Consider the following 12,648-nt stretch of genomic DNA (forward strand, 5'->3'; position numbering starts at 1 on the left):
ATTTATTTATCTCTTAATGCTAAAAATTAATGTCACTTGTCAATATTTCAAATAACTACTGTGTTTCCACTTGTTGTATCGCGATTCATTAACTGTCAAGTCCAAGTATAAAAATCAAACTAAAACAAATTTGGACAGCTGTTTTTGGTTAGCTTTAAGAATTGGTAACCTAATACAGTCAATATCTTATAAATTATAGTCAGCTCACAGTGGAGATACGTTGTTTAAATAATAAATTTCAGATATATGAACTGAGAGCTCTTCATTGAGAATTCCCCATCTAGAAGAAACATGGATGACGTTTTAATAATATACAGTAAGCATTTTGATCTACCTTAATTCTTAGATGGAATTAATGATATGCAAAGTAATTTCATACTAACTTATGAGGAAAAAAAGTATGTTTCTGAGTTAAATTGATGTTAACTCAATAAGATGGTCAAGTTATAATGGATCCATTTCAGTAGGACATTGTGTTTTCATTTATATGTATAAGTGATGTGCCACTTCATGAGAATCCAGCGTATTTAAAATGTCGGTATAATCCATTATATTAGACTTTTAACTTAAAAACTAATATAAAGTGATACCCATTAAAGTTTGTAAACGAATGTTTATTCATAAGAAAAAGATTTATATTACATTTTTGTGTTGTAAGTAGTCAATCATTTATAAATCAGTTGGTAGTAACTGTGATATACTCTTAATATATTCGTTTATTAATTACCCTTACAATTTATGCTGTCAAGATAATCAGCTATCACAAAGTCAAGTGGAATTTTATTGACGAGTTGACGAATCATGACAATTCATGATTCCAATTTCATAATTAAGAAAGAATTTTTGAGTATTTTGACAAAATGAATGCTTCGGCAATAAGTCATACACAGTAGCTAGGAATATCACAGGCGTTGAATATCTTATAATGGAGTCAGGATTAAAGGGGATATAAAAAAAATTGTTCATTTTTTAAGAGTGTTTTATTCATCAAAGATATTGCATACGCAGTAATATTACTTTAATGTAATATTGACTGTCAATTAGTTTATATAATAATAAATTTGAATGAATGAATGTGCGCTGACACTAATGTGAAAATTCATTTAAAATCTTCATTATCTGTGTAAAAATACATTTTTGGTAGGCTTATGTATTTTGAATAATGATAATAATAATATAAATAATAATAATAATAGTGTTTATGTATGTATGTTTACTTGCAAACCAACAAAAAAAACAAATCAATAACAGGATATCGAATATCTAACTTCGACAGGGTTTATTCTTTTCCATAAGGTCAGAAAAGTCTATTGAAACTATTGTGTACTATTAACAACAATAACTGACTGTAGGTTTATTCACGTACAATATTCACTCGATTATAGAGGCAACATAAGTATTTTTGCATTAGGATAGTATTTTAAAAATGTTTTAATTACTATAAATAAACTTATTTGATTTCACTGATTTAATTTAAATTACTTCTATGTAAATCATTTTTGATGTGAATTTAAGAAAGTAGAGAAGTATACATTTTTCTACTGTGAAATGATATTAGAAGGTATGCTAATGAACTTTGGACATGTAACATAATAGTATCAACCAACAAATTTAACTGTACTTAAAATAAATTTATTTAAGATAGATTTGATGAAGCGAAGTTTCAATAACATTCATTGAATCAATTATTGATCTTACTAACCTATTTAATCTCGCCTGTTACAATTGTAGAATACAGGCCACTGATCAGGATTCTACAACCAACTCTATTTTGGGCTCGCTTTTCCAGTTGTTTCCAAATATTATTGTTTTGATGTCTGCCTCTAATTCCCAACTCAATCTGTTCTATGGTCTCCCTCTTTTCATCTTACTTTTGGGATTCCAAGTTAGTCCTTGCCTCGTGATTCAGTTTGATGATTTCTTCAATGTATGTCTTATCCAATTCCAGTTTATTTTCCTTATTTTCTCTTCAGATGGAAGTTGGTTTGTTCTGTCTCACAGTAAACTTTTGCTGATGGTATCCGACCGACGGACACTAAGTATCTTGCATGAACAACTGTTTTAAGTACCTTAACATTCTTGATGATGATTGTGGTAGTTCTCGAAGTTTCAGCTCCGTACAGCAGGACTGTCTCGATGTTCGTTTTGAAGATTGTGAGTTCGATGTCGACTGATAGTTGTTCTGAGTTCAATATGTTCTTCAACTATAGGAATACTGTCCACACCTTGCCAATCCTTTCCTTTACGTTTGCATCAATCCTCCTTGTTCATCGATGATGCTGTCTAGATGAGTGTAATTCTTCACCTGTTCCAGAGCTTCTCCATCCAGTGTGATTGGTTCGGTGCTTTCAGTGTTGTATTTGAGGTTCTTGGTTTTTCCCTTGTGTGTTGAAGCCTACTGATGTAGAGGCTGCCGCTACACTGGATGTCCATGATGAAAGTACGGAAATCCACAAATCTCCCGCCGTTTTCGTCCCTTTCTCCCAGTCCATGTTGTCCCATGATGTCCTCATACTCGGTGATGTCGGCTTGATGTTTACGTCTCTCATCAAGTATGTCAGGTCCTTTCCTGAGCAATTCTCTACGATGGTTTGCAGCTTCTCATAGAACTGATCTTTGTTGTCTTTATTGCAATCATTTGTGGGTGCATAACACTAGATAATATTCATTGTGATTCCCTCCTTCTTTGTTTTGGAGGATGCTTTACTGATTCCAGATCCATGAGATTCCCATTCGATAAATGCTTTTAGTGCTACTTTGGACAATATCAGTGCAACTCTTTGGGTGTGCAGAGCACTTTTTCTCATACCTAGATTACAATAGCAACTCTCCGGAAGCTTATCTATTCTGTCCATCTTAAATCCAATGGGTTTCACGTATTTCGAGCATCACCATGTTGTACATCCTCATTTCCGCAGCTATTAGACTGAAATATCCGCTCTCCCACATTGTGCAGACATTCTATATATCTATGTTAATTGTTGTTGATTTGATTGTTAGGAGTGATATTATCCTCGTGACTTCCGAAGAGTCGGCTTTAACCATATGGTGTCATAATTCTTCTAAACGAAGGTGCTTCAAATCTCAAGGAAGAGCTTAAATAGACTAAACGATTTTTCTAGTTAGTTTTCTTATGAAAGTTGTTTTCTAGGACATGTAGATGCTGACCACATGCCTAACTCTCCTTCTGTACACGGGATTGGAGCTGGGAGTAACTCTGGAAGAGCTACAAGCGGAGTTTCAAAATTACGAATCATTTCGATCTGATAATCTAAACTATGGCAAAAACATAAACACATAATATACCGCCTCTGTAGGCAAACTGAGTTTACAGTCTACAAATTACAAAACTTTGTGATTAACGTCAGCAGTAAATCTGTACTTCATACAAACTATTTAGTGTCAAAAAATTTCTTGTAGAACATTGTGATCAGTATCTGTAGAGTTTTCAAGAATAGATGCACCATCTATACCATGTCGACGTTTAGTCATTTAAATAGCTTATTTTTTTATAGCAAATTTAAAACAAATCTGCTTTGTATAGAATAAATAATTGCTTACAGATAGACAAACACACTGGCATACTGTTATGGAGTTAACCTGAAGTATAAACTTGTATTTCACCCATCCTTAAATTAGTTACTAGTGATAAAAGAATGCAGAGATGCGTAAATAAATAAAAAAATTATTAACTTTGAAGAAGACACTTATGTCATGTCCATTAACATCTCTCGCGAATATAGTGTTTATTTACTAGAAAATATGGTTCTTCGTGTTTTATACACATATTTTTTACAAGTGTAACTATTTTCATCAGTACGTTCGAAATATGTTTTTAACTGTTTATTCATTTCATAATCTGTGCATAATTTTCTGATCAATAAAGATTTCACATTAAATCATTCGACCGGGATGCATGCATTCTTGACTCCACGCAACTTATAGTCACAAACTTCTGACCTTATTTCAATTATAATGTGTATAAATCTCATCAATCAGTAACGGGGTGCATTTAAAAAGTATTTATTACACTTGTTAGAATTTTATAATTAAACTTATGTACTGTCATAAAGGTGGTACCTCCATTCATCATTCCATATAATTTTTTCTCATACAGTATATCATATCAATATGATGAGGTTTCACTATCATGACTGGTGGAACACAAGTTTAAAAAGAGATCGTTCTTGAAATAATCTCTTTTTGAGATTTATTTCTGTTCTCTAATACTTTATCATTACGATAAACATTACTTCAATAAAAGTCTAATACCTTAATCAATAACTGTATTTATTGTTTTTCTCTTTTTCTCATAGACTTTACAAGCTTTAAAATTTTTGCATAGCAAACATGTAATACATCGTGATATAAAGTCTGATAATATACTCTTAGGGTTAGATGGTTCTGTAAAATTAACAGATTTTGGATTTTGTGCACAATTATCTGCTAAAAATGATGATTTTAAACGAACTACAATGGTTGGTACACCTTATTGGATGGCACCTGAAGTAGTTAGCAGAAAACAATATGGTCATAAAATTGATATTTGGTCATTAGGTATAATGACATTGGAAATGTTAGAAGGTGAACCACCTTATTTAAGTGAAAATCCTTTAAAAGTAAGTACATTTAATTGTATTTTCTATAATGTTAAAAGTTATATTTTAAAATAGTTATTACATATATTAATATGAATGGACAAAGAGTATGAAAGAATGTATTTGAACAGTTGTCGATACTATTTTGTAAAAATGATTTTACCAAAAAAAAGGAACTACTAGCACGTTTTGTTTGAAACCATGCTACTGTTTTTTTTTGTTCTTGGGAAAGTGGATTAAACATTTTACAGACAGATTAATTTTTACTAAATTACTGATGTATTTTTTTTGGAAAAAAAAAACAACCTATTTTATACTTAATAATTAATATCTCAGTAAGATAACTATCATAATATGGAAATGTTATCTCAATGATAATTTCAGAATTATGTAAACTTGCTATATCGAAATTAGATATAATAACATAAAGAAAATACTTGTGGTGGTCGGTATTCGATATAATCTTTAAACTTCGTATACAGTTCGTCTTGATAACCGTTCTATATAACGTCCCAACGGTATATTAATCAGAAGGCAAATACGAAGTGCTGATTACGTTTATTACGAGACCACACACATATATCCAAATGATCAGATGCGTTAAACAAGCATAGAAGAGTTGTGCCGATAGGCAAGCAAGCGAGCGAGAGCCATAGCAAGAGCGAGACGAGAGTGTGTGAGTGAGTTTAAAACCCATAAATATTTTTGAGAGTTAATCGGGTGTGGATAAATTATCGATTATCTGCACATTGAAACCAATAGGAGGATAGCTTAAGAGTTAATGTACAGACATGCATTCGATCATACACACCGAAATTAACATAGTGAATTAAGAGTCTGAGTTACAATGAATAGACAAATGATACAGTGGCCAAATGGGCTTGCCACATACTTTATGAATACTGCTATTTAATATCTCATTCTTAAGAAGGAAAAAAAATAATGCAAATTCAGACTTTTAAAGTTGACTAACCTTTTACAACAATTATACACATAGTGATTTCACTCATTCTGGAGTGAATATATTTCATAATATGCTGCATATATTTCTGCGAATGATTATCATAACTTTACTGGTATTCATTTTTACAATTGATTGATTCTGTAGAATTTTCTCAAGGAATATGTGCAGTTAGAAATTAAAAAGTCATGTTTAATTCTAACAAATATTTTGATAAACAATTTGTCCAGGCTGGAAGAACATGTCATCATTAAGCTTAGATTGATTAAATAAGACTTAATCATTGTCTAAAATGGTTTAGAAAATATCAAACCTTTTGTATTGATATGTAAAATGACAGATACCTCATGTCTTGTCAGTCAAATCGTTTTATACAAGTGTCTGACGTCACTGATATCACTAAATTTTGACAACATATTACCAATCCTTCTGCTCCCGTCTTCATGTCCAGTTTTTGTTTTGAATTTGCCAGGAGATTACTATGTATATTTTGGAAGTATCTCTTAGTGCTAGAAAAAAAGCCCTGATCTTTCAGTTAATTTGTATTGGGAGAATAAAATAAGCATTACCATAGTATGATTCTTAAAAAAACCATTACTATGTGTTCTTCAGCTTCTAAATATAAAATGGCATTACCTGATATTATTTTGTATATTGGTTATCAGTAGAATTCATAAAGTCCATTTAATAGAATCCAGTCTTAAATATTGACAATGAGGAATACAAATCTTTATCATTATAACAACATGAATAGTAATTATCTATTCACATACAATACCATAAAATTTCAGTTAAGATTTCATAGTATATACTAATGCAACAACTCAAACGTCAACATTTCGAAATAATAAAACGAAAAGTACCATTAGAGAATATGAAAAACTTAATTTTGGTTTGTAACTATTTTTATCGTAATTTGCATCTATAAGAATCATAAAATTAAAAAGATTCACGTTTACATTTAAAATTTGTTTTGAAAAAACAAAACAATTTAATGAATTTTTAATTATTTTACGACAAACTTCCTATTACTACAACTGCTTTTCTTTTAATAACGGCTAAATAATATGAATATTACATTCATAGACGTTTTCAGCGTTCTCAGTTTTGTTTTGAATTTATTTGCAGAATTATCTATGTTTATTGACATGATGGAATGCCACAATATCTATCAGCTTATTCATGAATTTATATGGGAATACATTCTCTAAAATGACTCCATAGAGTTATACTTACTGAAATTGTATAAAATTAAAATCTGACATGAGTTTCGCAACTGTTATACTTAAACCCAATCTATCAAATTTTATTCATTACTTTATTGTTCATGGAAACTTTAACTATATATAGGAAAGTCCGAAAATTCATGGTTTCTCAACTTATCACTAACATATAAAATCGATTTTACCAAGTATTAAAAAGAACGAACTGATTCAACTATGGGCTATTATAATTTAAACAGCATATTTGTCAGAGTAAACATAAAAAAATGTTCGACTTATTGATTATGAACTTCACATTGAAAACATTAGATAATTACTCCTTTCAAAGTCAGTAGGTTTTTGAAGTTTATCTTTGATGAGAACTTGCTTTATGTTTGTAAAAATGTGAGAGCTAATGGATATTATTTTATCGTAGATGGTATAACAAACACTTATTACAACTGGAAGGTTCTAAAATTTAGTAGTAGATTTTAAGTAGAATTTCATCCTATATATATATATATATATATATATATATATATATATATATATATATATATATATAAGCACTATCATTCAATATAAACCTTTTCGCTTGTAAAAATTTTGTTATTTATTTTTTAGCCTGTGATAATTCCATAAAAAATAATTATTCATTGATGGTAGTAATCTCTAAACGGAAAGCTCATTATTTTAACCTTATTATAGTTATCTTTACACAGAATATAGCCGGAAGTCAAAAACAGTGTCATTCCGTGACCATAAAACATCATATCCCTGAAAAATGTAACTTCATTACATGTTTTAAACCTTTTAAATCAGCTCGGTGCGTACTAAACTACTTGGGATTTATAAAAAAATCCTTCCAGATCAACTCCGAGTTGCGTGCAAGCATCTTTTTTACCCATTATGAGCAATATCAATCCACACACAATACTCAGAACTCATTTGTTTGTGGATTTTAATAGCAATATAAATAAACATGAATAACCATGAATTTACTTTGAGGATTTCGAACGTAGTCCATGGTATAACTTATATGATATATAGAGTCCAGTACAAAAGCATGTACATAGAGAAACTGCTCGACTATAGATAAACAAGTTAAGTATTTCTTGTTCTATTCAGAATGCTTTGATGAAAATCTCAACTTCTTGTGATATGGTTGAAATACGTATCACTTATTCCTTACCATCACCTTATACTGAATATTACACAAGTATATGACTAAGCTGAAAGAATGTGCAATCAAAAGAAAACATAAAATCAGTTTGCTAAGTCGTTGGTTATTATTTAATACTGTTCCATGGGGTTCAGACTTATGGATAAGTATTGTCAGAATCGTCGTATTTTATTCTTGAAACGCTCGATACAATGATCACAGAAGCAGATGCATTCCTCTAAAGATTCGGCTATTATTTTACACTTCGTCTATTTCATTTGTTTTCTTTTTAAATATATAGCCCTGATATTGTCCTCACTATGACCGTCAGTAGTGATTTTTCCTGTTTTTTTTATGATATTCATTTACTGTTTCTTATGTAATATGAGACAAACACAGTTTAGACTGTTCTTAATTATATGTTATTTATGTCTATCTATCGATCTTATTATCAATGGATAAAACTCATTTTTAATAACTTTACTCTTTAGTGAGATACTTTGTTTGGTTAACAAAGCTATGTCTTTGAATAACTGCTTTTGTTTCAATAGTTAAGTCACGAGTAGATCTTAATTAAATAATCACTGAAAGCTAAGAAGCAATGGATACCTGTTTCGTCCTAGTATCAGACATCTCGATAACAAGCATCCACGAACTTTCGGTAGGTCGAATACAAAATTATCACGTCTCATCACAAGTCTTTAACATTTACACCACTAAATTGACACCCAACAATTTACTTGTTTGGTTTTAAACAATTGACCATATGGTTCAACAATCCTCCATTGTCTTCGATGAGTAACTGCATCACCCGACGTCGTACTCTACTGGTCAAGAATTTCTACTGACTGAGATACAATATTAGTGACAGACCAACAGTTGCTGTATTAATAAATGTGACCAACACAGTTACTCGGCAAATATATAATTCAAACTTGAAAAAACTTAGCAATAAATTCAAACCCCCTTGTATCTATAATAACAAGACTGCAACAATGCAGCTAGTTTTTTGAGTACAGTGTAAACAGGGTACATTCAAAGGTGAGAAAGTCGACTGCGCAATGTCCAAGACTTATTGATATAGGGAGACCAACAAGTTAGGGGCAGTCACCTTGTATAATATGGAGAATAAAAGAACGTGCAGTGCGCATGAAAAAAAAGCGATTTTGACGCAAATCACCGATGTAATGCAAAAACATTTTCATGTGTTCGTCTATGCATTTATTTGAAAAAATAGATAATGTTGTGCAAAACAATGAATAAATGAGCTCGATAAGATATTCCTATGTGGAGTCATAAAGATCGTAGATTTTAACTTTCCAACCTAGTGATGATCAACGAATTAGTAGATATCTCCGTGAAAATATATTTTCCGCCTATAAATATCATTATGCAATCATTTCACGGACAGATAAGTGCAAGATAAATTGAATGAAAAAGAACGGAGATCGATTTAGTTGTTTGAAAGTTTTGCTCAAAAGTGAGTTAACGAAATTCGTGATCTTGGTCATTTCCATAGGATTTTGTTGTACGGACATTCTATCTAAATTCTCGGGTCATATTTTCTGACATAGCTTTTGAATGAGGGGATGGATTTTGTCCATTCTTGGTGTATTTTTGTTGAACAAACGAACAATCAGGAAATTTTGATCACCAACAAAAACTGTTCAAATTCCCATATTTTTACTGAGCGTCCGAACTTCTTGGACTACCACTCTAGATCACCTACTAGTGAGAGCATCGTCAGTACTACAATATGGGTTTGATTTTTCCTTGTATAGTAAGGTTACATGACTATAACAGCAAATACGTCATTTATTAAATGTTTTACATTTTATCTAGTGAATAGAAACAACTTTTGTATAGAAAAAGCTTACTTCACAAAAAAACAGTTTTAGACCTGATGCTTCTAGGTGTTTTCTTATTTTTTGTAAAAGTACTAATTCCGTGAGGAAATGTGAACACAGTTAATAAAAAGGTTATAATACTAGATTACGTAATATGAATAATAACAATAGATTTAGTGAATATAATAAAATGATTAAAATGTTTTTCACAGGTTGAAATCATGAGTCAGTTGAAGCTAGACCACCATTGAAAACCTGGAAGCACTGGACGGCCGTTTCGTCCTAGTATGGGACTACTCAGCAATGCGCATCCACGAACCCTCCCCGCGGGGAGTCCCATACTAGGACGAAACGGCCGTCCAGTGCTTCCAGGTTTTCAATGGTGGTCTAGCTTCAACTGACTCATGATTTCAACCTGTGAACTTTCCTAAAAATCTCCACAAAACTCATTCTGATAAAATGTTTTTGTCATAATAATTAAAGGTCATAGGGGTGTAAAAAATAAATAAGGTGATATGATGAGTATTTACGAATAAAACAATGGGAATATAAGACATAAGTAAAGGGGAATGCAGTAATAATAATAATAATGGGATAATCAAAATGCTTAAGGCCAAGGTAACGATAACGATAAGACGTACTTCCTGTCTTATATTCTCATTGTTTTATTCGTAAATACTCATCATATCACCTTATTTATTTTTTACACCCCTATGACCTTTAATTATTATAACATTAACACCGTTGGATGCCGGCTCAGTGGTCTAATGGTTAAGTGCTCGCGCGCGAAGCCAGTAGGTCCTGGGTTCGAATCCCGCGGGGGCAGGTTCGTGGATGCGCATTGCTGAGGAGTCCCATACTAGGACGAAACGGCCGTCCAGTGCTTCCAGGTTTTCAATGGTGGTCTAGCTTCAACTGACTCATGATTTCAACCTGTGAAAAACATTTTAATCATTTTATTATATTCACTAAATCTATTGTTATTATTCATATTATGTAATCTAGTTTTCTTATTTCATGAACAGCAAAATAATATGGTCACGATACTTTGAAATGTATCAGTCCTTTGTATATTAAATGCAAACATATTCTCAAAAGAATGTAGACACAAAAAAACGAAATATTTTAATACTTCAACTATATCATTATCTTTCATAAATAAAATAAAACACTATTGATATTCTATTTAATTAGTCTGTATAGTTCAACTGTATTTTGCTTGATATTCATCTGAATGGATAATATATATATATTTTTAAAAATTTTAACTATACAAATCTATTCGGATTCTTTTATAATATCATATAAGTTGAAATGGTTATTTAGACATTGATATATGAGTTGAATAATACTATCTTCATTACATAATTCTATTCGACAAAGCAAATTTTAATCGAGAAACAAATTTGAACATTTCTTTTTTCATTTTAATTTAAGAAATATTATATTAGAAGGGGTTTTGTGGAGATTTTAGTGATTTCAATAGTTGAAATCATGAGTCAATTGAAGCTAGACTACCATGGAAAACCTGGAAGCACTGGATGGCCGAATCTCGCGGGGCGCGGGATCGTGGATGCGCACTGCTGAAGAGTCCCATACTAGGATGAAGCGGCCATCCAGTGCTTCCAGGTTTTCCATGGTCGTCTAGCTTCAATAGACTCATGATTTCAACTACTGAAATATTATATATCGGATTATTTATTTATAATTGACAAGTTTATAATGAATGTCAAACATATAAGAATCTTTTATTCCTTGAAATGAACAAATTACAAATATGAATTATTCAGGTACTTGTTAAAGGATGTTTAGAGAACTATAATTTCAATATCATTCAATCAATAAATGAATATTTTTCAACTCTATAAATTATATTCTATTTAACAAAAGAAAAATAACATTTCTGTAATTATCTTTCCACTTGTTCATTATTTCGTTTAGAAAACTAACATAAAATACTTGATAGAAAAGTATCAATTAATAATAAACATCGTTTTATAATAAAAACGAAATTTTGGTAAAAACTATATTACTGTATATTTAATTTCTATACTTACAGTTTGTAAAAAAGAACCAAATCAATTATATTTAAAGGAAACTATTTACAATTGATTGATCATAAGGTGGTGATCAATGTCATGTAAGTCAGATCCTTCTTAGATCAGATAGAATCTTATCGAACAAGTTGAAATGTAACCAATAGTCTATGTGAATCAACATAACGTGCACTATGTTGAGATAAAATGGTGGGTTTCCTGTTGACTACCTTCAACCACCATCTTATCTTAAAAGAAACTAGTCTAGAAAACAAATCAGATTCATATTTTAAAAAATTCTTATTAGTTTCCTCTTTATTATTTTTCTTATCTGAATATTTAGGCATTATATTTAATAGCAACTAATGGTAAACCAGATTTTCGTAAAGATAATCTTAGTCCGGAATTATTAAACTTTCTTGACAGATGTTTAGAAGTGGATGCTCAATCTCGTGCTAACGCATCTGAACTAATTGAAGTAAACATTTTTATTTTCAAATAACTGTGATTCATTAATCAAGTCATATATATATATATATATATATATATATATATATATATATATATATATATATATATAACGTTTACTAACGTTTTGAATAGATTTTATAATGTTCTGTGAAGGATGAATAAATAACGTTGTATACGAAGTGAAATCTGCTCCATCTCTCGATATGCTTAATGTGATTATAGCAACAACAGTGTAGAATAAATCTTATTCTACTCAGATTCTTTTTCAGTTAGAGAGGACAATGAGATTAGAACAATTTTCGAACTTAATCCCGAACTATAAGCTTGTCATTTAGAGATAAACGATAGCAGTATCTAAGTAAGACTGTGCA

General features: G+C 30.8%; 1 protein-coding gene across 1 annotated transcript in view; it reads left to right on the forward strand.

Annotated features, from left to right (window-relative positions):
• The window catches only part of PAK3_1 (Serine/threonine-protein kinase PAK 3), a 65,477-nt gene that overhangs the window by 48,404 nt on the left and 4,425 nt on the right, over nt 1–12,648 (forward strand). Inside the window, exons 14-15 of the mRNA XM_051212037.1 lie at nt 4,317–4,619; nt 12,150–12,284. Of these exons, the coding sequence (XP_051072178.1) occupies nt 4,317–4,619; nt 12,150–12,284 (438 nt within the window). The remainder of the gene's footprint in view (nt 1–4,316; nt 4,620–12,149; nt 12,285–12,648) is intronic.

This window comes from Schistosoma haematobium, chromosome ZW, assembly GCF_000699445.3.
Source record: "Schistosoma haematobium chromosome ZW, whole genome shotgun sequence".
NCBI lineage: Eukaryota > Metazoa > Platyhelminthes > Trematoda > Strigeidida > Schistosomatidae > Schistosoma > Schistosoma haematobium.